The 27,168-nt window shown below is 40.5% G+C and overlaps 2 protein-coding genes across 8 annotated transcripts in view; one reads left to right on the top strand and one right to left on the bottom strand.

Annotated features, from left to right (window-relative positions):
* COL4A3 (collagen type IV alpha 3 chain) overlaps positions 1–25,126 on the bottom strand; it is a 163,207-nt gene extending 138,081 nt beyond the window's left edge. The window contains exon 1 of the mRNA XM_049888346.1: positions 24,927–25,126. Coding sequence (XP_049744303.1) covers positions 24,927–25,025 — 99 coding nt within the window. The 5' untranslated portion in view covers positions 25,026–25,126. The remainder of the gene's footprint in view (positions 1–24,926) is intronic.
* The window catches only part of COL4A4 (collagen type IV alpha 4 chain), a 150,084-nt gene continuing 147,495 nt past the window's right edge, over positions 24,580–27,168 (top strand). For 3 of the 7 annotated variants that reach the window (XM_049888337.1, XM_049888339.1, XM_049888338.1), the window contains exons 1-2: positions 24,580–25,328; positions 25,602–25,737. In XM_049888337.1, the coding sequence (XP_049744294.1) occupies positions 25,024–25,328; positions 25,602–25,737 (441 nt within the window). In that variant the 5' untranslated portion in view covers positions 24,580–25,023. Of the gene's footprint in view, positions 25,329–25,456; positions 25,738–26,620; positions 26,662–27,168 lie in introns of those variants that run through there. The other 4 variants (XM_049888344.1, XM_049888341.1, XM_049888342.1 and 1 more) reach the window with 4 other exon arrangements.

Here is a 27,168-nt window from a genome sequence, read left to right as displayed (position 1 = left end):
CATCTATACATAGTTTCTAATGGAAAAACAAGCAAACAGTACTACTGTAGAACAGAACCTCAGAAATAGATAATTTCTGAGAATCTGTTTACTTCAGAAGTAATTTCACATATGCATGAAAGTCAAAGTTTTCATAAACCAATAATCCAATGTCAGTGGATACAATATCATTAGGAACCATTGTAATTTAACTTAATTCGTGGTTATTCCTACTGGTAAATTAAAATTTAAAAATTAAAACAAATATCCTGTGGTGTAACCTGAATCTCATTTTTAAAAAATGAGTAGCTCAACAGCTCTCTTAGTAAGCTGATAGTAGAAATCATTCACTGTGATATTGCTTCCGGTAACAAAAGACTGCAAAGTAAACTGAAAGAGTTTTGGCTCTTTGGGCACAGTGGTTAAAGCACTCAGCTGCTAACTGAAAGGTCATCGGTTTGAATCCACCAGTCGCTTTGCAGGAGAAAGATATGGCAGTCTGCTCCTGAAGAGATTACAGCCTTGGAAGCCCTAGAGGGCAGTTCTCAGTCCTATAGGGCTGCTATGAGTTGGAATCAGCTTGACGGCAATGTGTTTATTTTTTTTGGTTTAGTAGGTAAAAGTTGATGATGATTTGATCAAACACTGCCAAATCCCATCACCCACTACCACGGGCTCTAACTGAGCTCTTAACATGCCAGGCACCATGTGAAGCATTTACAGGCATCACTGTGTTTAATTATCACAACAACCCTATAGGTAGATATTATTATCCCTGTTTTACGGATAAGGAAAACGAAGCTCAAAGACTGATCCAAAGTCATACAGCTAGATCTTGGTGGAGCTGGTTATGTAATGACTGAATTTCTTAGTATCAAATCAAACGAGTTTGGTCTGTGAGAAAAAAAAATGGTCCTCATATTAAAGTGGTGAGGAATCATGGATTTAAAGTTCAGGGGAAAAATAGATTTGGAATTCACAATCCTTTAATTTTATTCTGGAGTCCCATGGTGGTGCCAATGGTTAATGTCCTTAGCCCTGGACTAGGAGCTTCTCTATGCAAGGACCCTGGATCCAAAGGCCACGGCTATGTTCCCAGTGCTTCTTTCTTGGTGGTATGAGGTCCCCATGTCTCTCTGCTCATTTCTCTCTTTTATATCTCAAAAGAGATTGGCTTAAAACACAATCTTGTAGATCTTATCAACATAACTGCTGCTAATCCATCTCATTAACATCATAGTGACAGGATTTACAACACATAGGGAAGTCGTGTCAGATGACAAAATGGCAGACAATCACACAATACTGGGAACCATGGCCTAGCCAAATTGATACACATATTTTGGGGGGACACAATTCAATCCATGACACGTAGCTATTCACATTTGTACTTCTCTAGGGGCCCTGGAGATAGGCTGTTACAGATTATTTCTTTTGGGTGTTGAAATATACAGTGGAGGTTGTGACCATGACCATCTCACATGCGCTTACAGAGTTAGAAACAAAACGCACTGTCCTCCATTTCAGATAAACAGGAAAATTCTAGGCCAAACATTAGCTTATTATAACAACAATAAAGAACCTACTCTCTTTAGACCAATTTGGTGATATATCCAATTGAAAAAGCACAGTAGTTTCACATGTAAAAACAAAGTTAAGCTTTAGGGAAGCTTCTCTAACTGCTGCATTCTGAAGGTGAACTTTACTGAAATAGACTCCTGAGTAAATCATTTACAGTATGTTAGCTGGTGGATGTTAATCTGTATTAGCCTTCCAATTTTACATCAAAAAATATTAAACACATTGCATTCCTGTTAACTTATTTAAATAAAAGGTTCTTCAATTGGAGGGGTGGTGGCTAAGAGGGATCTAACTGATATTTTGTCTCAATAGTTGCAGGTCAAAATTTCGAACATATTTCTTCTTGACAAAATTTGGATCTTAAGGTCTTCCCTTTATTTCAATTTCTTTTCTTTCTGCACTACATTTATTTCTGAGATTATAATGCTTATTAAGAAGCCCTGGTGGTATAACGGTAAAGTGCTTTGCTGCTAACTGAACCATCAGCAGTTCAAATCCACCAGCAGCTCTGTGAGAGAAAAGACCTGGCGATCTGCTCCTGTAAAGATTTCAACCTAGGAAATTCTATGAGGCAATTCCACTGTGTCCTATAGGGTCTCTATGAGTCAGATCGACTTGAGGGCACACAAAAACAACAACATAATGCTTATGAAGTTGCTGTTCAACTTGCTATAAGAAAGTCAATTCAGTTTAAATTTAGATGCATGGTTCAAGATAGACCAGTCTGCAAGAAACCTAGAAAAAGTCTAATAGATTCTAAGTGCAAGTGTCCCCTGTTGAGACTTCATAAAAATGGGTGAGAGAAGCAAGAAGTGATGGGGTGAAGGGAGTGGGGTAAGGAGAGAAGAAATTGCTGTTTGGCATATTGATTGGAAATGGCCCATCTCTCAAAATGTTTGGGATATTCTAGAATCAATTGGGATGTCTTATGGTGATGAACTAAGGGAGGTCTCTGAGCCTATCTCATTCCAGATTCAGAGCTGAAGGTGAGTCAAAGGTGGGGAACTGAGAAATGGTGGGCTGATTGAGGCCTGAATCTTTAAATTGTCATGAGTTTGGCTGTCTCTGGGCCTAAAAGAAGGAAAATAACTGCTAAGCTTCATATTTGACTTTGGCCACTAGCTGTGTACCTCATCATCAGTTCTATGTTCTAATGGCTCTATCCAAGACATTCCTTTGGCTCATTTTTGGGCAGAGGTAAGACCATTGCGAGTCAATGGAGGAATGGGTAGATTAGTCTAGAAGTCATGTTGGGAAAATTGGCTACTTGGGGAAACTTCTAAAATTTGGATTCTCGGCTCACATTATGTACCAAACCATATTTTGAATTGAATAAAAAAGGGAAGATAGAATACATATCAAAAGGTTAACTCCAGGTATGTTTAAATTCTAGGGTTTGGAGTGATTTCATTTTCTTTTTGATTATGAATACGGAAACTTCTATTATTTGACAAGTAGAACTAGTGATATAAAAAAAGAAAATAGTATGTACCAGTTGATTTAATTGATAATTCTACTATATCAGTCTGTCATAAAAAATCAAATATGCAGGCAAAGGAATTCATCAAAGCCTTGTTTATAATATCAAAAATCTAGGTTAAATTATGGTATATAAACATGATGGGATATCATGCACTCGTTTTGAAGGGATACTTAGTGGCATGTCAAAAAAAAGAAAAAAACAGGATACAAAATAGCATTTGCCATACAATCTTATCTTCATACTTGTAACCAAACCAAACCTGTTGCTGTCGAGTAGATTCCAACTCATAGTGACCTTATAGGACACAGCAGAACTGCCCCATGGGATTTCCAAGGAGCACCCGGTGGATTCGAACTGCTGACCACTATGCCACCAGGGTTTCCTATCTTCATACAAATACACCAAAATATTATTCAGTTGCCATTGAGTCAACCCCAACTTATGGCAACCCATGTGTATCAGGGCAGAACTGGGCTCTGTGGGGTTTTCAATGGCAGATTTTTCAGGTAGATTGCCAGGTCTGTCTTCTGAGATGCCTCTGGGTGAACCTGAACCTCCAACCTCAGTTAGCAGCTGAGCACACTAACTGACTGCAACACCCAGGGACTCTAGGTTCTTACAGTAGGAGTGATTTTTGTTTTGTTTGCACTTACATTTACCTATGTATAATATCAAAAGGAGTCTGGGTGGAACAAGCGGTTTGCTAACCTGAAGGTTGTTGGTTTGAACCCATGGTTCTGTGGAAAAAAGAGCTGGTAAACTGCTTCTGCAAAAATTACAGTCAAGAAGACCCTCTGGAGAATAGAAGGGAAATTCCTCAGCATAATAAATGGCATTTATCAAAGCCAACAGCCAACATCATCCTAAATGGAGAGAGTCTGAATTCCCCCTGAGAACAGGAACCAGACAAGGATGCCCTTTATCACAACTCTTATTCAACACTGTGCATCCAAACTGGTAAGGAAGAAGTAAAAGTATCCCTATTTGCAGATGGTATGATCTTATACACAGAAAACCCCAGAGAATCCACAAGAAAACTACTGGAGCTAATAGAAGATTTCAGCAAAGTATCAGGATATGAGATAAACACACAAAAATCAGTTGGATTCCTCTACACCAACAAAGAGAACTTCAAAGAGGAAATCACCAAATCAATACCAAAACGATAGCCCCCAAGAAGATAAAATACTTAGGAATAAATCTAACCAGAGACCTAAAAGACCTATACAAAGAAAACTACAAGACACTACTGCAAGAAACTAAAAGAGACCTATATAAGGTCTCATGGATAGGAAGACTCAACATCGTAAAAATGTCAATTGTACCCAAAGCGATCCACACATATGATACAATCCCAATCCAAATTCCAAAGACATTTTTTAGTGAGATGGATAAAAAAATCACCAACTTCATGTGGAAAGGGAAGAGGTCCCCGATAAGTAAAGCATTACTGAAGAAGAACAAAGTGGAAGGCCTCACACTATCTGATTTTAGAATCTATTATACCACCATGGTAGTCAAAACAGCCTGGTATCGGTACATAGATACCAATGGGACAGAATTGAGCATGCAGATGTAAATTCATCTACCTATGAGCAGCTGATATTTCACTAAGGCCCAAAGTCCACTAAGTTAGGAAAAGACAGTCTCTTTAACAAATGGTGCTGGCATAACTGGATACCCATCTGCAAAAAAAATGAAACAAGACCCATACCTCACACCACTCACAAAAACTAACTCAAAATGGATCAAAGGCCTAAATATAAAATCCAAAACAATAAAGATCATGGAAGACAAAACAGAGACAATACTAGGAGCCCTACTACATGGCATAAACAGAATACAAAACATAGCTAACAATGCACAAACACCAGAAGAGAAACTAGATAACTGGGAGCTCCTAAAAATCAAACATTTAACGTTTATCAAAAGACTTTACCAAAAGAGTAAAAAGACAACATATGGACTGGGATAAAATTTTTGGTTATGACAAATCCAATCAGGGTCTAATCTCTAAAATCTATAAGATGCTGCAAAACTTCAACTACAAAAAGACAAATAACCCAATTAAAAAATGGGAAAAGGATGTGAACAGGTACTTCACCGAAGAAGATATTCAGGCAGCTAAGAGATACATGAGGAAATTCTCACAATCATTAGCCGTTACAGAAAGGCAAATCGAAACTACAATGAGATTCCATCTTACTCCAACAAGACTGGCATTAATCCAAAAAACACCAAAAAATAAATGCAGGAGACGTTACGGAGGGACTAGAACACTTATACACTGCTGGTGGGAATGTAAAATGGTACAACTGCTTTGGAAATTGATTTGGCACTTCCTTAAAAAGCTGGAGATAGAACTACCACACGATCCAGCAATTGCACTCCTTGGAATATATCCTAGAGAAATAAGAGCCCTCACACAAACAGATATATGCATACCCATGTTCACTGAAGCACTGTTCATAATAGCAAAAAGATGGAGACAACCTAGGTACCCATCAACAGATGAACGGATAAACTAAATTATCATATATTCACACAATGGAATACTATGCAACGATAAAGAACAACAATGAATCCGTGAAACATCTCATAACATAGAGGAATCTGCAAGGCATTACGCTGAGCGAAATTCGTCAGTTGCAAAAGGACAAATATTGTATGAGACTGCTATTTTAAGAACTCAGGAAAAAGTTTAAGAACATAGAAAACATTCACTGATGGTTATGAGGATGAAGAGGGAGGGAGAGGGTTATTTACTAAGTAGATACTAGATAAGAATTAACTTAGGCGAAGGGAAGGACAACCCACAATACAGGCGAAGTCAGCACAACTGGACTGAACCAAAAGCTAAGAAGCTTCCCGAGCACAACCAAACACTTTGAGGGACAGAGTAGCAGGGGCAGGGTCCTGGGGACCCTGGGAGCATCTAGATTAACTGCATAATAAAGTTTATTAAGAAAATGTTCTGCATTCCACTTTGGTGAGTGGCGCCTAAGGTCTTTAAAGCTAGCAAGTGGCCGTCTAAGATGCATCAATTGGTCCCAACTCACCTGGAGCAAAGGAAAATGAAGAACACCAAAGACACAAGGAAAATATTGGCACGAGAGACGAAAGGGCCACATAAACCAGAGACTCCATCAGCCTGAGACCAGAAAAACTAGACAGTGCCCAGCTACCACCAATGGCTGCCCTGACAGGGAACACAACAGAGAACCCCTCATGGAGCAGGACAAAAGTGGGGTGCAGAACTTAAATTCTAGTCAAAAGACCAGACTTAATGGTCTGACTGAGACTGGAGGAACCCCAGCTGACATGCTCCCCGGACCCTCTGTTAACCCAGAACTAAAGCCATTCCCGAAGCCAATTCTTCAGACAAAGATTAGACTGGACTATAAGACATAAAATGATACTCCTGAAGAGTGTGCTTCTTAGTTCAAGTAGATACAGGAGACTAAACGGACAGCTCCTGTCTAGAGGAGAGAAGAGAAAGCAGAAAGGGATAGGAGCTCATTGAATGGACACGGGATATCTGGGGTGGAAAGGAGGAGTGTGCTGTTACCTTATAGGGAAAGCAACTAGGGTCAGATAACAATGTGTGTATAAATTTTTGAATGAGAAACTAACTTCAGCTGTAAACTTTCACCTAAAGCACAATTAAAAAAAAAAAAAAAAAGACCCCATGGAGCAGTTCTACTCTGTAACACGTGGGTAGCCATGAGTCAGAATTGACTTGACAGCAATGGGTTTTATATCTCAAAGGAGTCTTGTGCAAACGGTTAAGTGCTTGACTAAAACTGAAAGGTTGGCAGTTAAAACCCACCCAGAGGTACCTCGGGAGAATGGTCTGGCAACCTGCTTCTGAAAGGTCACAGCCTTAAAAATCGTATGGAGCACAGTTCTACAATGTAACACATGGGATCACCATGTGTCAGAATTGACTTCATGGCAACTGTTTGTTTTTTTGGTTTATGTATCTTGAATGTTCACAAATAGGCATGTATTACTTTTATTGTTAGAAAAAAAGATTAACATGTAAAAAATATGATGAACCATCTGATAATTAGTTCCAGCAGCTTCATTTTGAAACATCACAAGGATGCACCTTCTGGTTAAAGAATATTTCAAGCTGTTCCTTAGCACAGAGCATTGCACTTGAGGTGCTCAGTAAATGGGTGCAAAATGGATTTCCACTTTCGTCCTGGTTGCAGCCAATTACACATTAACGGAATTGAGGGAGGCTGTGTATTAAAGCTGGTTACATGGCTTCTCTATTAAATACATGTCAAACAGTCCTATATTCTAAAGGTAAGAAAGGAACAGATTGTTACTTTTAAATGTTACCCAGGAATATCTCTATAATTATACAGAGCATTTTAGGTGAAGTACTTGGTAAAATTGCCGTAAAAGAGATGAAATCACTGGCTGAGTCTTAGCATCAGGGTTTCCACGGGGTCGTGGAAGGTAAATAAACTGTTCATTTTTTAATGGGGGCAGTGATAAGGGAGGATGTCATTTCTGCTGATGTCTTCAAATAACGTTATTAGAAAATACCAGCCGGAAAGAATGCACCGAATAATATTTCTGAAAATAAGAAACTCCTTCATACATTCCAGGAAGTTGATACTAGGTCACAAAATAACAGGAGATTTAAGCGAGCCTAAGAAACATATTTGGGCTATTACTTTACTGATATTGAAATGCATTCCTGTCTCAATAACTCTTGGCATTTGTAGAATGCTTTACTGTGTGCAAAATGTGTTCAATTGTATTATCTCTGCAGATAGGAGGGGCTGGTTTTTTCTCTGCCCCATTTTATGGTTGAAGAAACGGAGACTCTAGAGTTTAAGTGATTTGCCCAAAGCTGTCACAACAGTTTGCTTTCTGGCGCACAATGAGGGGTTCTTCCTGCAGCTGTGGGCTACCTGTCTTGGATCGTGGGGTGCCTAGGATTCCCTTACTTGAATGACTGCTCAGGTAGGGTCTGGGGATGCTGCTTATCTCAGTCTTCTGAGCACTGAATGTTCTGTCTCTGAAAGGCCTGAGCAGGACACAGCGCCTAGAAACTCAACAATTCTACGTGCACAGCCCCAGGCGCACACAGTACCGGAGAAACCCATCTCTTGGTCTCTTCCAGCCTTATCTGTAGCAAGTAGAGAGCACTGGCACCTGTGTGGGACACACAGCCCAGCTTCCAATCAGTAGGAAGGTTATCTCATGATAAGGCATTTCGGAATCTGCTTTTACCAGTACGACAAATCAGGAGAACCTAGCCCATCCATTTAAACCTGGAGCCCTGCTACTAATCACTGACAAGGGCTCAGGCTGGGGCGTAGGCTAGAAGGTAAAAAGGACCTCCTGGGAACTCTCCTGGCTGCTTCCTGAACTCACTGCCAACATTTTCAAACACTACTTTGCAGATAAACTATGTTTTTCTGCCACTGAAATCTTAACTACTTCCTGGCTCCATTTCACTTCCATATTTGCTTAATAAAATAGGCTGCAAGTTCACTGCTCTGTATGCCTAACCATCTTTATTTTTCCTGCTTAACTCTGCTCATCATATTTCACTTTTTCCATATTTGCCTTGTGATAAACGCTCCCCTCAAAAAAAAAAAAAAAAAAGGTGCTGTACAGTCAATTCTGACTCACAGCAACCCTATAGGACAGAGTAGAACTGCCTCATAGGGTTTCCAAGGAGCGGCTGGTGGATCTGAACTGAAAACATTTTGGTCAACAGTCGATCTATTAGCCACTGTGCCACCAGGGCTCCTGCCCTATGATTGCATGTATAATTTTATTGCCTTGTCTACTTACTTATCTAAACTCATTTGGCAGCTCTTATGGATTGTGTGCCCCCCAAAATATGTATTCAAATGCTGGTCATATGCTGTTATGATTGAATCATGAGATTAAATCAGGTGGCCTTGGGTAGAGCACATTACCTTCCATAATGTAATCCAATGTAATGTAGTCAATCAGTAGTGATCATCCCAGTATAGAGTGGGTCCTAAACCCAATCACTTCTGAGGTATAAAAAGGCGGACTAGACATAGATTGGAGCACATACTGGGGAAGATAGATGCCAGGTGAAGACCACAAAGAACCAAGGGATGCCCGGGATACCAACAAGGAAGGAACTGACATAGCCAGGACCCTGATTTGGACTTTTGGCATCCAGAACCATGAGAAAGTAATTTTCTGTTCTTTAAAGCCATCCAGTTGTCGCATCTGTGTTAGAGCAGCATTACGGAACTAAGACAGTAGGCACTCTACGAGGACAGCAGGAGCTCTGTTGGTTTTATTGACCTTCCCAGCATATACACAGCATGTAGGATCTGGACAAATAGTTGTCAAATTGCTGAATTAATGAAGCATTCAATTTTTCATCTGAAAAAATCATCTTTTACTCTCATGCCAAAGGACTAAAGAATCTACTCAGCTTATATTAACCTTTTAGTTTTAGCAGTTAATAAAATGTTGGTTCCTTTCTATACACATTTTTTGAGGGCTAGCAATACCAAGTGAGACCCTAATCTCTGGAACCACAGAGATAAACAGGACATAGCACCTGTCTTCAAGGGGTTGAGCAGGAGAAGCAGCAAGGAAATAGGTTAGAATATCTTTAGACTGCAGAGGCAAATAATATGCTGGCATATATAAAGCATTTAGTTGATGCTTTTGATGGTAACAGCATAATAGTGTTAGGAGTTACTCTTCCCTGATAACATAAGCATTTTTAAAATCAATCTTATCTCAAATATTGCCTAGTTACTTAAATGATAATGGCAGTTAAGATGGCATCGAACACCTCTTTCTAATTATCTGTGAAATGTTTGGTAGATAAGAGCCCTGACAATAGAACCCCCTTTTATACCCATTTCCTTCATTAACTTGATGAATCCCCTTGGACTTTACCCTCATCTATGAATCAGGAATGACCTTATCTCGACATCTCACTCTCAGAAATGAACAAAATCAGATAATTGATAAGAAAGCATCCATTCACATACCTCTTAAAAATATGATTTTAGTAAATGTTTCTTTCCAAGGTGTTCCATTTTAGCATTATTTCTAATACTGAATAATTGGAAACAACCAACATATTCAATAAAAAACAAACCCATTGCTGTCAAGTTGATTCCAACTCTTAGTGACCCTACAGGACAGAGTAGAACTGCCCCATAGTGTTTCCAAGGAGTGGCTGGTGGATTCAAACTGCCAACCTTTTGGTAGCAGCTGAATTAACCACTGTGCCACCAGGACTCCACATATTCAATAAACCAAAAAAACAAACCATCAAACCCATTGCCGTCGAGTCCGTTCCAACTCACAGTGATCCTTTAGAACAGATTAGAACTAACTGCCTCATAGGGTTTCCAAGGAGCACCTGGTGGATTCAAACTGCTGACCTTTTGGATAGCCACAGCTCTTAACCACTACCCCACCAGGGTTTCCAATAGGAGAGCTTTTTTAAATAAGTTATGGTACCAACCTATATGGATCCCTGGGTGGTGCAAATGGTCAAGTACTGTACAACTAACTGAAAGGCTGGCAATTCAGTTGTGGAATACTCTGCAGACATTTAAAAATGAAAATCAGAGTAATTGTTGTTAGGTGCTGTCCAGTTGGTTCCAACTCATAGCAACCCTATGTACAACAGAACGAAACACTGCCTGGTTCTGCGCCATCCTTGCAACTGTTGTTATGCTTGATCCCACTGTTGCAGCCACTGTGTCAAACCATCTCTTTGAGGGTCTTCCTTTTCTCCTCTGACCCTCTACTTTACCAAGCATGATGTCCTCCTCCAGGGACTGATTCCTCCTGATAACATGTCCAAAGTATGTGAGACGTAGTCTGGCCATCCTTGCTTCTAAGGAGCATTCTGATTGTACTTCTTCCAGGACAGATTTGTTTGTTCTTCTGGTAGGCCATGGCATATTCAATATTCTTCCCCAACACCACAATCCAAAGGCTTCAATTCTTCTTTGGTCTTCCCTATTCGTCATCCAGTTTTTGCATGCGTGAGGTGACTGAAAACACTATAGCTTGAGTCAGGCACACCTTAGTGTTCAAGGTGACATCTTTGCTTTTCAACATTTTAAAGAGGTCTTTTGCAGCTGATTTGCCCAATGCAATGCATCTTGATTTCCTGACTGCTGTTTACATGGGTGTTGATTATGGATCCAAGTAAAATGAAATCCTTGACAACCTCAATCTTTTCTCTATTTATCATGATGTTGCTTACTGGCCCAGTTGTGAGGATTTTTGTTTTCTTTATGTTGAGGTATAATTCATACTGAAGGCTGTGTTTTTTGATGTTCATCAGTAAGTGCTTCATGTCCTCTTCACTTTCAGCATGCAAGGTTCTGTTATCTGCATAACGCAGGTTGTTAATGCGTCTTCCTCCAATCTTGGTTCCCTGTTCCTCTTCAAAGAGTCCAGCTTCTCGTATCATTTGCTCAGCATACAGATTGAATAGGTATGGTGAAAGGTTACAACCCTGACGCACACCTTTCCTGACTTTAAACCACATAGTATCCCCTTGTTCTGTTCGAATGACTGAATAAATAATAACATGGAAAATTTTCATCAGTATATTGTTAGGTGAAAAAAGCAAAATGAAAAACTAAAGTCTGGAAAGGAGTAGATGATAATGTTAACAGTAATTATTTCTGGGTAATATGATCATGGCTATGAGTCGGAATCAACTCGACAGCACTGGGGTTGGGGTGGGGAATATGATCATGGATAGTTTTCATTTGTACGTTTGTTTTTGTACTTTCATAAATTTCTAAATTTTATACAACACATGCAACCTTAAAAAAAAAAAAAGCCAGCCTGTGAACTCTTCAGCTTTCTACGTATCACACATAAACAAACAGCATAAAATTATCTTATCGTCTCAGCTAAAGAAAATAAATATCTATCCTTGTTGCCTCGGGTTTCTCTGGACATCCTTCGTCATCTGATACAGGGGAGAATACTGGAGATTTCTCAACTTCCCACTTGTATAACTTTCTCCTTGAGAAGTTCACGTAACAACTCAATATCCTGGTGGGAAATAAATTCAGTAACCTGGCTGTTTTGTCTACTTAAGGACTAATCTCCCAATGTTTCTAAATACACTTGAACTCATTTTTAAACACTGGGATCGCTTCTCTCAGAAACCGATTTGGAGAGACAGTCTAATTAACAAACACTGATCTTAAAGGTTAAAAATGGAAAATTCCTAACTTACCCCAAAACTACTGTCAGGAAAATAAAAGATTATTATATGGCCATATTTTAAGATTTTCTTTTTAAAATAACCATTATCTCATTGTAACAACAATTGTAAGGATGGCACAGGACTGGGCAGTGTTACGTTCTGCTGTAGGTTGCTATGAGTCGGAACCGACTTGATGGCACCTAACAACAACAACATTATCTCATAGCAAAAATTAAAATGAGAGTGTTGAAAATATTAAACACCCTTTGAAATACATGTATGCATAGCTGTATGTACGCAAACACACACACATACTGTGGGTATGTGGAAATAATTTTTGACAATTTGATATTGTATGTATAGAGCATTAGACCACTGGCTGGTTTATAATTTAAGGTGAAAGTCAAAGCATAGTGCGTTAGTTTTCAGTATATATAAAAAAAAATAGTCCCCCCTTTATTAGCAGTTCCTAATTCCTACTGACATGCAATACTCAAAGTTTTTATTGTAGAAATATATTAAAGTGTGTTGTAGTAAACCATATTTTTTCACATAAAGTTATAAACAATGTTTATCACAGAAGGTTAGGTTTATCCTCCAAGCTTCACTTACTTCATTTAATAATTTCACTCTAACTCACTTATTGGTCAGAGTACTTCAAGATCCCCTATTAGCTGCCATCGAGTTGACTCTGACTCATGGCGACCTTACGTACAACAGAACAAAATGCTACCTGGTCCTGCCTCATCACCAGCATGTTTGAGTCCATAACCGCAGCCGTTGTGCCAGTCCAGCTCCCCAAGGGTCTCCCTTGCCCATGTTGGCCGTCTTCTTTACCAAACGTGACGTTCTCCTCTAGTGATTAATCCCTCCTGATGACATGTCCAAAGCAATTGAGTGGTACAATGTTATGTTGTGATCCATAAGGTTTTCGTTGACTACTATTTGGAAGTAGATCACTGGGCCTTTCTTCCTAGTCTTAGTCTGGAAGCTTTGCTGAAACTTATCCACCATGGGTGACCTTGCTGGTATTTGAGATACTGGTGGCACAGCTTCCAGCATCACAACGCCCAAGTTACCACAGTAAGGCAAACTGAGAGACAGGTGGTGATTTCTAGCCTTACTTGGTTATAATAAATCTTGAGATGCTAATATGCATTCTAAAAAATGTTGTGAATGTGGATTTTTTCCATCATACACACATCAATTATTTAAAATCTCAAGTTTCTTATTCAGAGATGTTGACAAACATGATCACACTACATGGGTCATGGAAAGACAAGTGCATGCCCACGGATCTGTGTTGAACCAAGTACCCATCTGCTGTGTCAGGTGCACGTATGTACTGAGCATGGTGCTAGGAGATCACACGTTGTTGTCAGTTTCCACGGAGTCGGCTATGACTCATGGTGACCTTAGGTACAACAGGATGAAACACTGCCTAATCCTATGCCATCTTCATTCATGATCATTGGTATGTTTGAGTTCATTATTGTTGACTATTGTTCCAATCCATCTCATTGAAGGTTTCCCTCATTTTCTGTACCTCTATTACACCAAATATGATGTCCTTTTCTAGTGACTAGTCTTTCCTGATAACATGTCAAAAGTAAACAAGTCAAAGTCTTACCATCTTGCTTCTAAGAAATACTCTGGTTTTATTTCTTCTAAGACTGTTCCGTTCATTCTTTTGGCAATTCACGGTATACTCAAATATTCTTCACTGGCACCATAGTTCAAATGCATTGTCCAGCTTTTGCATCCTATGAGGCTTGAGTCAGGTGTACCTTAGTCATCAAAGTGAAATCTTTGCTTTCAAAGATTTCACTTCTGCAGCAGATGCACCCAATACAATGTCATTTGATTTCTTGACATTGCTGCTTCATGAACATTGATCTTTGATACAAATTGAATGAAACTACTGACATACATTATGTCAAATTCTCACCACAAACCTTCAGACTTTCAGAGATGACGACAACTCAGAGAAGCTAAATAACCACTCAAGGTCATGGTGGTAGGGCTATTAAGGAAGATGCTTATTCTGTTATTGTGACATAACTCGGTTTGCTTATTTTCTCATAGTGAAAACAGAGGTGAAGTAAATGACCTATGTGAAATCCTGTTATGATTAAAAAGTTTACACTGAGGCCAGATATAAACTTTGTGGAACAAAAACGCCCTGAGCACCGTGTGTTTTCACTCATCTTGAAAATTATTTTACTCCGTGTGGATGCTTTTTTGGCTGAAGGTCAAGCACAAGCACAGTCAACTCCACATGCTGGTCATCTCCATGTAGGGAAGGACTGCTGGGCATTCCCAGACCAGACAGCCCTGCCGTTGGAATCATACACTGACAGATTTGATTATTTAACAAAGTTAATCTTACTCACAGAGAACACTTGGCAGGTGTTACTGTACTCCATGGTAATACGGCAGAAATTACAAGGGAAATACAAAGACAGATTTCATTTATTTCTCAGTTTTTCCAAAGATCATGCCTGAAAAACAAACCAGTTACTAAGTCCAAAGAAGTGGTTAAGGAGGAAGACCTTTGGTCTGGTTATGGGGAGGGAGCTGGTGGCTTTCTGCTGTGGACCTGGACACCTCCCCTCCCGCCCCCGCCAACCTCAAAACCAAACAGAAGTCCAGTAGGTTTGGAGTTAGCGGGGAGTGGAAGAGAAAGGAGGGGGGAACATATTTGGTGCCCTCCTGCAATCATGGCAACCCCATACATATCAGGACTGGTGAATCCCCATCTATAGGGCTTGCACTGGGTGACTTTTTTTGGAAGTAGATCACCAGGCCTTTCTTTCTAGCCTAAGTCTAAAAAGCCCCAATGAAAGCTGTTCAGCATCATAGCAACATGAAAGCCTCCACCGTCAAATGGGTGGTGGCTGTTCTTGAGGTGCATGTGTGGAAACCAAACCCAGGTCTGCCATGTGGAAGGCGAGAATTCTACCATTGAACAACCACTGCTCCCAAGGTGTTATTACTCACACCCTAATGGGGAGAAATCCCGTGAAAGCTGAAGAACTTCTTTATTCTTTTTTCTCCTAGGGCAGGACAAGCTTCAATCTGCAGGCAATTAGGCAAAACAGGTGGGCAGGCTGCAAGTTAACAGAGAAGGCTTATTTTTTCCCAAATCCTTATCTGTATTGTTTCTCCAAGAGTGAGAGTCATGATAATCGGCCACATAGCACTGTTCAAAGAGTCTGTGTCAATCTTGGCACCCCAGGACAGTCCTTCTGTAGGGGGATAGGGGAGAATTTACCCACTGGATTTCATACTCAACTGGTCAAAGATTGTCCCACAGGTATCGATGCCCTGCCCTTCTGAGGTACCAGAGGGAAGCCATGGGACAGAGTCTAGGAACCATCAGGCTGTGCATGTATAAAGTCTGTTGCCAAGCTGGCAGCTGGGTGAAGTCAGCGATCATAGCCCTGGGGGAAAGTAGGGCCAAGAAGATCTGGGTGATGTATGAAAGGTATCTGATATGAGAAGTCGGAAGAATTGGAGGACAAACTGAGACGCTCTAGTATACATCTAATAATGTAAGGAGTAGAGAGAAAGGGATAGGGAAAATATTACAGGAGTAATAGCTGGGAAATTTCATAATTTGATGAAAAATATAAAATCTTTGATTAAATATACATTGACTAGGTATTATGGACTGAATTGTGTCCTCCAAAACTGTGTGTCAAATTGACTAATCCATGATTCCCAGTATTGTGTGATTGTCTACCATTTTGTCATCTGATGTGATTTTCCTGTGTGTTGTAAATCCTATCTCTATGATGTTGACAAGGCGGGATTAGCGGCAGTTACATTAATGAGTCAGGACTCAATCTACAGGAATAGATTGCGTCGAGATATAAAAGAAAGAAGTGAGCAGAGAGACATGGAGACCTCATACCACCAAGAAACAAGAGCTAGGAGAATAGCTTGTCCTTTGATCCTGGTGTCACTGTGCTAAGAAGATCCTCAACCAGAGAAGATTAATGACAAAGACCTTTCCCCAGAGCCGACAGAGACAGAAAGACTTCCCCTGGAGCTGACACCCTGAATTTGGACTTCTGGCCTCCCAGACTATGAGAGAATAAACTTTTCTTTGTTAAAGCCATCCACCTGTGGTACTTCTGTTATAGCAGCACTAGATAACTACGACAGTAGGAGAAATAAAAAACACATGCACATACACCCTACACATCATGATGAAACTTCATAAACATCCAAGGGCAAATAGATTTTTAGTATGTTTTTTTCAATAGCCAAAACAGAAGCTCAAAGGCAATGGAGTAATATTGTTAAAGTGCTGAGGGAAAGTAATTGTCAAGCTCAGTTTCAATACCCAGCTAAACTATTACATAGGAGGGAGGGTGAATAATTTTCTGATGAAGAAAATTCATAGACCATGACTTAAAGAATTAATTGAATCTGAGAGCAAGAATTAGGTTATGAGAAGAAATACTAAGCAAAGAAATGGTTAAATATCAGGATAAAAGCTAACAAATACTGATGTGTAAGATAATAAAAACAGTAATTACTAATTTCTGAGGCATAAAAAGTTGGTAACAATAAAAAGTAAGATGGTAGGGTATTAAACAAGTTAAAGAATTCTAAGGTCCTTGTTTTGTTTGGGAGGAGGACAGAGATACAATTAACTGTAGATTTTATTCAGTTAAGGGTGCACTGGAGCCCTGGTGACGTAGTGGGTAAGAGCTTGGTTGCTAACCAAAAGGTCAGCAGTTTGAATCTTCCAGCTGCCTCTTAGAAATCCTATGGGATAGTTCTACTCTATCCTACAGGGTGGCTATGAGTCAGAACCGACTCAAAAGCAACGGGAATGGTGCGTTGAGACTAACCACTAAATGAATAGAACTAGAGTGTATAACTTCTAAAACAGGTGAGGGGAAAAGGGGAGAATAAACACAACTAATCCAAGAGAAGAAAGAAATGGAGAAAAAGAAGTAAAAACATAGTATGGTGTGTGTGTATATATATATATGTATATATACACACATATATATATCCAAAACCAAACCCATTGTTGTCGAGTGAATTCTGACTCATAGTGACCTTATAAGACAGAGCAGAACTTCCCCATAGGATTTCCAAGGAGCAGCTAGTAGATTCAAACTGCCAACCTTTTGGTTAGCAGCCAAAATCTTAACCACTGCACCACCAGGGTGCTCTCTCTATATGATAGTAGAAATAAACCTGAATATGTAAGTAATAATGATAGCTGCAAATGGTCTAAACTCAGCAGTTACAAGGCAGGGCATGAATATTAGTTTACACACCAAGATGTAATGACACAGAAAAGTGAAATTAAAAGAAAGAAAAATGACATTCCACACAAGAAAGCTGACATAGCAATATCGCCATCACACAATATAGGCTTTAAAGCAAAAAACATTTCAGGGATAAAGAGGGTACCAACACAATGCTAAAAGGAACACAGGACAATATAATAATTCTGAATTTGTAAGCATTTAAAAATACAGCTCCAAAACAGACAAAGCGAAAACTGATGTATTTCCCGAAAATAATAGACTATTTGCGATCATAGTGAGAGAGGCAAACACATGTGTCTCTCAGTAGACATAATAAGCAGACCAAAAAAAAAGGACGTGGAAGATTTAATAACATGATCAAAAACATTGACCTACTTGACATACAGAGAAAACTCTGAAATCAGAATTTAATCTCTACCACTATTCAATAACACAAAGATAGCGGAAAGATCTTGATATGTTTGGAAATTAAGAAATATAATTCTAAATACCCCACAGGACAAAAAAAATGGCAATAAATATTAGAAAAAAATGTTAATGACATTAAAATACTACTTATTAAACTTTGTGTAATGCAGTACAAGCAGTACTTAGAGGGAAATTTTTAGCCTTATATACATATGTACATAGAATAACTAAAATCAGAAGTTTGACCCGACCAAGAGTTGAAGATACAGTGCAGCTGAAATTGTAATAAGCTTTGAGAGTCCAAATTGGTACAACACACTTTGGGAAAACTATTTAGTATTATGTACTATAGCTGAACATCAGCACACCCTATGAACCAGGAATTTCACTGTTAGGCGTATATCCAACAAAAATATAAACACATGTGCTCCAAGTACATGTTAATGATGCCTATGGCAACTTTATTTATAATGGCCTAAAGCTGGATAACACTCATCAACTACATTTTTTTTTAACTCATACAATGGAATACTATACAGTGATGAAAATGAATGATCTACAGCTACATATAACAAGACAGATGGGTCTCATAATCATAATGGCAAATGAAAGAAGACAACCACAGAAAAATATATATTGTATGAATTCACAAACATCAAGTTCAGAACAGGCAAAACCAACACACAGCATTTGGGGTGCAAATTTACATGATGAAATATAAAGAGCAGCAAGGAAGTGATTCGAGAAATCAGATTCTCGTTTTTTTTAGGGTAGAGAAAGGAGATTGTGCTTGGGACAGATGTAATGCTGGCTATGCTCTGCTCCTTGACCTAAATAGTCTTTACATGAGTATTCACCTAAAAAAAAGGAACCCTGGTGGTGTAGTGGTTAAGTGCTTGGCTGCTGACTGAAAGGTCAGTGTTCGAGTCCATTAGCCGCTCCATGGGAGAAAAAACCTGGTAAAGGCAATCTACTTGAAATCTATAGGAAACGCCATTCTTAATAAAATGGTAGAAGTACTCCTTTTAAAGTCCGTAATGAGATTAGAAATGCTGCTCAGCACAGTAAGACAAGAAAATAAAGACACATGGATTAAAAAGAAGAAAACCTATAATTATTCACTCACAATATGACCTTTTTTTTTTTTAATACGACCAGCTACATAGAAAATCTAAGAGAATTTGCAAACTATAATGAGAGGTCAGTGAGGTGGTTGGACCCAAAATCAAAATTAAAAAATTAGTAGCATTTCTATGCACCAGCAATAAGCAGTTAGAAAATGAATCTTCCTGTTCAATGCAGTACCAGTCAACGTCCCAACATGAAACGTTTACAAGTAAATTCTAAAATTTATCTGGAAGACAACTACTGGTCTCCACTCATCCAGAGCAAAAGAGAAAGATGGAAACCAAATACTGAAACAAGAAACTAGTCTACAGAACAAATATTCTACTGGAACCACACAGCCTCAGCTACTTTGAGACCAGAACTAGATGGTGCCTGAATACCACTACCTACTGAACTAATCAGAGCCACAAGAGACAGATCCTGATAGAATGGGAGAAAAATGTGGGACAGAACCTCAAGTTCCTAAAAAAGCAAAAAACTAGACCTACTGGACTCGTTGAGACTGGAAGACTCCCTGAGAATACTGCCCCGAGAAACTCTTCAAACCCTGAACTGAAACTAATCCCTGAAGGTACTTTGTAGCTAAACAAGTTCGCTCAAAAAACAAAAAACATAATGAGTATCACTCATAAGTATTGTGCTTCTTTAAAAAAATCACCTAGATAAGATCAAATGGTCAACAATTACCTTAAAACAAAGATGAGAATGTAAGGGAGGTAGGGAAAGTAGAATAACGGAAAAGGAACAACCAGAATGGAATTCATGAGAATGTTCACGCATTGTGAAGAATGTAACCATTGTCACTGAACAGCTTGTGTATAAATTGTTGATTGGGAACCTAAAACCTTCACCCAAAACATAATAAAAAAAATTCTCCAAAAGAGCAAAGAGTAAAGAACATCCATGGCGATTTTAAAGAATAATAATAACAACAAGGTATTGTCCTATCAGATATATACTTAGTAGAAATGTGATGATCAAAAACAGTGTGATATTGTTGTAAAGACCAAAAACAAGAAAACAGAATGGCGAGCTTGCAAATAGACCCACATATGAATGGGTGCTTGACATATCAAAGACGTAACATCATAAAACAGTGAGTGGACCATTTGATGAATAATATTGAGGCCACTTGTTATCTACATGGAAAAAGGTAAAATCAGATTAAAACAGTTACAGGATTAAGAGACCTAAATATAAAAAAGCTAAACTGTAAAACTTAAAAAACAAAACAAACAAACAAACAAACAAAAAAACCAGGAGATCATTTTTAGAATACTACGGAAAGAAAAAATTTCTTCAGTAAGATGCAAAATACAAAACATCAAGAAAAGGTGTAGACACCTGAGATTACAGTGAAGAAACGTTATACATTAAGGCACCAACAAATAAATGAAAGACAAACCACAGGTCGGAATAAAATATTTGCTATCTATATAAATGACAAATGTCAGGTGTCCAACTATATAAATAACTCCTAATAAATTAACAACAAAAAGGCAAAGGCTGTCACAGTAGATAAATGGGCAGAGACTGGTACATGAAGTAAACAGCCAATTAAAACATGAAAAGGTTCTCAAACTCACTAGTCAAAACAACATCCCATTTTACATTCCTTAGCATCTATGCACATTACGTTTTGCTGAGGCTATGGGGGAAGTAGGTACTCTGCTGCATGTTGGTACAACTGTTTTGGCGATCAATTGGTGGTGCAATGTTTAAGTGCTCAGCTGCTAACCAAAAAGTCGGAGCCCAGAAGAAAAGACCCGGAGATGTGCTACCATAAAGGTTACAGTCTAGGAAACCCTATGGGGCAGTTCTACCCTGTCATATAGGGTAGCTATGAGTTCGAATCAACTTGATGGTACACAACAACAATAAAATAAAAAATGCACTTTCTCTGTGAGCCACCTAGGAATTCATATTCTAGTTGTCACAAGGATACATATACAAAGATGTGCACACAACTTTGTAAAATAAAAACCTGGAAACAAACTTACTGTGTTTCCAGGCGTGGGAAATAAGCTGAGCTTCAGTTACTACTACCAGTTGAAACCAAGTCGATTCCAACTCCGTGACCCAGAGTAGAACTACCCAGAGTTTCCAAGGCTGTAATCTTTACAGATGCAGACTGCCACACTGACCTTTTGCACCACCAGGGTTTCTTACTACAATCAGATTAAATCTATATATATTAACATGGATAAAATCCAAAAACATAATATTGGGTGATAATGATAAACTCTAATAGATATGTATAATATGAAATGATTTATTATATTTTAAAAACCACAAAACAATAATATTTACTTTTTTATGAAAACTACATGTACACACATATGGAGTATAAACACAAAGATGTGGACAGGAATGATATACACAAATGTCCTAGGAGTTAAAGAATGTGTGTATGACTTTTTCTGTATTTATATATATATACGAAACCAAATCCACTGCTGTTGAGTTGATTCTGACTCATAGTGACCCTACAGAACAGAGTAGAACTGACCCACGGGGTTTCCAAGGAGCGCCTGGTGGATTTGAACTGCCGACCCTTTGGCTGGCAGCTGAACTCTCAACCACTACATCACCAGGGTTTCCATATCCATATATATATATATAATTATAATACACACATGTAAATATATATGTACCCAGTGCCCTTGAGTCGTTTCCAGTACACATACGTAAATAAAATTAAAAAAATTTTTTTTTACGTAAATATATATATATAAATATATATGTGTGTGTGTTTTTTTCCTAAAGGGAAAGATCTGAAAGCAAACAAGTCAATGTCGTTTTTTTTTTTTTTTAATCTCAAGGACAGACAGATAAATTGACATTTTTTACATTATCTTTGTTTGAAATACTTCCTAAGTCGGCTGAATTTTTAAATTTAACAATGAAACCAGGTGATAAAGTGTACTTCTCAAATGCCACTGTTATTGGACTCTTGGTATTTGTTTCCCACATTTCTGCCCCGTCTGGAATTTTAAGGCGAAAAGAGAAAGGATAAACCATATCTCAACTTGTGAACCTCATTCAGAGATCAGCAAAGCAGCTGTGGCATTGCTTCACTCCCATATCTAGTCTCAGCAGAGTGATCTGGGCTCTGGTAGCAGTTATAATTTGGGGGTGCTCTGGGCCTGGAATTGGATGTCTGCAGCAAAGCAAATGAGAGACTGTAATCTGTGTGCTTCAGTACAAATTGTGTGGGGGGACAGTCCCTCTCAGACTAGACTCGGCATGTAGGGTCATACCACATGTAGGGTCACACCACTGATATACCCATGCTTTGAGAACGGTTAAAGTAGAATTAATTTAGAGGAAATCATGTCCTTAGCTAGCGTACCAAAAAGATTCCACATATGATGACTAAATAGCCCTCACTTATACATTGTTTGGCCCACACTGTGCTACTTCATAAAGTTTTGATTTAGCTGCTAATACTTAAAATTTGAGAGACTTCTCACAGAAACTAGATGTCCAGTTTATCTCCTGAAAACAGGAAGTCTGGAGCTACTGGATTCTAGAAAGCCAACAACGGGCATTGAAGAGCACCTGTCCTCCTCCCCACTTCTGCTTCAGTCATTACATCACCTGCTGACCCCAGCAGACATTGCAACTCCCCCATTTTATAGATGAGAAAACTGAGGTTCAGAGAGGTACAGTGCTTTGCCCAATACCAGTTGCCCTGTGGAGGGATCCCTGTTGGCAATATCAACCAAGTATCAGTTAACTTGTTGTGATTCTTTTTCTTTACAAGAGGAAAGCACATTTCATACTTTCTAATGATATACGTTCCGTGTAATTCAGAAGATACAATGGAATTGCTAATCCTTATGACTTATTTCAAGTAAGTACAAAAAATACAAATGAATTAACTATAATATCAGCAAGAAGTCACCAAGATTGGGCCAAACTCAAAACAGAAAATTTTACGTGTGAAAAATACCAAGAAATATGATACTCTAACTGAAAGTTAGTGTAATCAGAGATTGCATGGTCATGGAGCATCCATTTTGTAGGCTCATCCTGACACAAGTGTAGTTCCTCCCTTCCCCAGCACCTTCTCCCAATTTCTCTCCTCTTCTTTGGAGCCCAGAAGGACATGCAAACTTGGCTCTGAAACTCTTCCCCAAGCCACCCCATAACATACAATTACTTTGAGGTTTTTACTTTTTGGATTTATTTATTTTTGGGTTAAAGGTGGTAGATAATCCACACTGGTTTAGATGAGATTTATTTATCATGCCAAGAAATATTTAGCTACCTGGGTTGAGCATTGCTAGTCTATGTAAAGTGCATTTTTGTGAGAATCAGCTGCAGGAAGAGAGGATACATGGCTTACAAAAAATCCTTTAGAATGTAATGGCAAAACACAAAAAATAATTTAAATTTAGACAGACAAGAATTCAATTAACTTTGGTTTATTCATATTGTGGAAACCAATGCAGCGGAGCAAAAAGAAAAAGAGGTAGACTTTAAACACTGACAGAGAAATTTGTAGGTTGCAAAGATATATATCATGGTATCAATTATGTTAAAAAACACAAAAACACTATTGTCTATGGGTCCATATATGTGTATGTAAATGGAAAATGTCTGGAAAGAAACAGGAAAGGGGTAATATGGGATACTTTTGAGGAGAAATCGAGAAAGGTATAAAAATATGAGTACTTAAAGAGGTCCTAGCTTCGTTTGTAATGTCTTAATTTAAAATTTAATGTAAAACACTTTTGGATTACCTGTGACCAGAGTTTCTAAGAAGCTTTTCATGTAACAAATATTTTTGCAACTATCAATTTCCAATAACAACCTCATTGTTAAAATTTGCAAAACATCTGCTCATCCTTGGAAATGAAAATTATACCACGGGTTATCAACCCCAGATTAATTTTTTAAGTGTAAAAGCAAAACAAAAAACCCATTGCTGTCCAGTCAATTCTGACTCATAGCCACCCTATAGGACACAGTAGAACTGCCCCATAGAGTTTCCAAGGAGCACCTGGTGGATTTGAACTGCCGACCTTTTGGTTAGCAGCTGTAGCACTTAACCACTACGCCACCAAGTCTTCCAAAATAACACAAAAGATCTGAAAAGTTAAATTTCAACTTTGACAAGTTAACTCTGGGAAGCCTAACAGTTTTGAGGATGCTCAATTTTTTTTTTTTAATGGAAAATAAAAAATATGCGGGTAGATTTAAATGAGCCCAAGGTTACTTAAAATCTGAATACAGGGCAAAGTGATAGTTTGCTTAATATATTCTAACATGAGTTCTCTTTCCATGGTGCATTTAATTTTTTATTGACGGCATACCCATACAGCACTGGAGGGCAAGTTTTGACTAGGAAGAAACGGAGCCCCAGAATGGTCAGAGTTCAGTGTGAGGTCACACACAGCCGGGACCTGGCCACGCTGGGATTTAAAGGGAGGTTGCTACTCCCCAGCCCCGTATGTGCCCATGCCGCAAGCTCTGATTGACCATCAGCGACATCGCGTGTCTCCATATCTCACGTAGTGGTCCCCGACGAGTATTTTTTATTTGCTGACCTCTGAAGCACCCACTCCCCCGTCCATAACCCCTAGGGACCTGCACAAGCTTCCTCTCCGCTTGTCCTTCCCATCCCTGCCCCAGGCGAATTCCACCTGTTCCCCGGGCATCCCCGCAAGCTCCTTTCACCCACGCTGCCCGCCCAGGGACCCGCATGGAGCCCGGAGCCACACCACCGCCAGGAGGCGGCAGTAAGGCGGCGCCCCGCGGGTGGGCCCTGAGCCCCAGGACGCCGCGACCAAGTGTGCGAGGTGGGGTCGCGCAGGCCCGCACTCACCTTGCCCGCCGCGGGCGCCGCCGCCAGGAGCAGCAGCAGGAGCAGCAGCAGGAGCAGCAGCAGGAGCGAGGGCGGCCTCAGCTTCGTCCCGGGGCGCATGATGGGCGCCGACTCGGAGCCCGGGAGCGTCCGAGGACCTACAGCCTTTTGGCCAGTCGGCCCCCGCGCGGCGCGGGTTGGGCGCCCCGGCTGTGAGGCTGGCCGCGCCGGCGCGCCGGGCGAGTTTTGCAGGGTTCGGCCGCGCTGTCGTCTCTTCCCACAGAAGCTTTGGCCGTGGCTCCGCGGGAGGAAAGAAGTGGCCCAGGTCCCGCCCTCGTCCCCCCTTGCAATTCACAAGGCGGTGTCCCTCCGACTCGGGCTTCGTGCCCAGGAGGCTAGCAAGGGGTGCCCGCCTGCGGGCAGGTGGGCGCGGACCCAGGGCCCGGGATTACGGAGGGGATGCTCCCAGGGTCCTGGGGCCTCGGTGGGTGGGGGGAGGGAGGTGCGGGTCGGAGGTGGGGAGTTTGGGGGTGTGAGGTGGGGAGGCTCTGCGTAGTTTGGAGGGAGTGGCCAGCGGCCGTGCTCAGATTAAACGGGAGGCGCGCAGGGTAAATGCACTCGGGCGACCCCGCGCGCTCCCGGCTACAGCGGCGCTGCCCTCTCGGTGGCTCTCCCGCTTTCTCAACTTGCCTCCAGCTTGCAGCCGCCAGTCTTGTCAGTGAGAGCGCCGCGGAGAGGCGGCCGGGTTGCGCGCAGTTTCGGCGCAGGAAGCAGGGAGGTGCGCGCCCCGCGGACGAGGAGGTGGCTCCCAGCGCGGCAGGCGTCCCCCGAGGTAAGGCTCCCAAGGCCTAGGGCGGGCAACCGCTGCTGCCACTTGGGCGGGCGCAGGGGCCGGAGACTTCTACCGAGGAAGTGGGGGAAAGGTGGCTAGGGGAAGGATGGTACTTAAGGGTGGGACACGCGGGGTGACAGGCCGGCCTGAGGAGTTGGGGCCCGGGGGTCACCAGAGGAGAGCTTGTCTGGCTGCCGAGCTTGTCTGCCGGGGCTTGAACCGGGTGCTGTGTGTTTTGATTAATTTGGAGGCTCGCATTACCGGCCTGGCAGTTGGGGCACTCTGAAATGCCAAGAGCAAGAGGCAGCTGAGGGGAAAGAGAAAGCCCATCCTATTCTCTGCTACGTTGAACTGGGTTTTCAGGCTAAATCTTATCTGCGGAAATGCAGGGGAAAACAAGACCCGACTGTGGGCCAAAGTGGCTCCCCCCTGAGACTCCCTTCTCAGAGGTGGCCTTGGATGCAAACGTGCAGTATCTGGCTTGTCTGGGCACCGTATCCAGAGCAGGGCTTGTCCTTTCTTCTGCAGTGAACCACTTTGGCTCCGATGAAGCTTTTGGACCCCTTCTTAGAATAATGTTGTTAAATGCATAAAACACAATTAAACCAGAATCCAGGTTTATGGAAATACCACTATGAAGATATTAAAGATACAGCATGTGTGCAACATTATGAATGAGTTAAGTAACTGTAGATTTAACATCAGGTGTGTTAACACAACTTTAGGGACGACTGTAAGTGGTATTTTGAGATAACTGCAGACACTGAAACGTGACATGAAAATACCAGAGGTTTCTATGGGTGCCAACGGTCAAGAATTGCTAACACTACTGGTTTTTCTTTCTTTTTTTTTTTTTTTTTTTTGCCTGTATTCATGACTGAAGAAAATGTTGAACTTCCCTGAGAAATCAGTGAAAATAAAAAGGTAATTTTTTTCCCATTCAAGCCTACCAAGCCCCAAAACCAAATTCATTGCTGTCAAGTCAATTCCGACTTATGGCGACCCCGTGTGTATCAGAGTAGAACTGCACTCCATAGAGTTTTTGATGGCTGTACTCTTACAGGTCGCTATGAGTCGGAATTGACTCGAGGGCATTAGGTTTGTTTGTTTTTTTTTTTTTGGTTTTGTACTCTTACAGAAGCAGATTGCCAGGCCTTTCACTCGCGGCACCACTGGGTGAATTTGAACCACCAACCTGTCGGTTGTAGCTGAGCGCCAACCATTTGCACCAGCAAATGGAAGCAAGTTCACAGACCATCTGAATTGCATCCCCAGGTTAAGGACTCCTGCTTTGGAGCAGTGCCGCTGACATCTGCAATAGTTGGTTATCAGATGGCAAATGTGAACTATGTGTTGGCCATTGATTGCCAGGGATCATTTGCTTGCAGTTAGAATCTTACATACATTAACATTAGTATCTTGGACCTAGGG

Source organism: Elephas maximus, chromosome 6, assembly GCF_024166365.1.
Source record: "Elephas maximus indicus isolate mEleMax1 chromosome 6, mEleMax1 primary haplotype, whole genome shotgun sequence".
NCBI classification, from domain to species: Eukaryota; Metazoa; Chordata; class Mammalia; order Proboscidea; family Elephantidae; genus Elephas; species Elephas maximus.
This window is presented reverse-complemented; position numbering and strand designations above follow the sequence as displayed.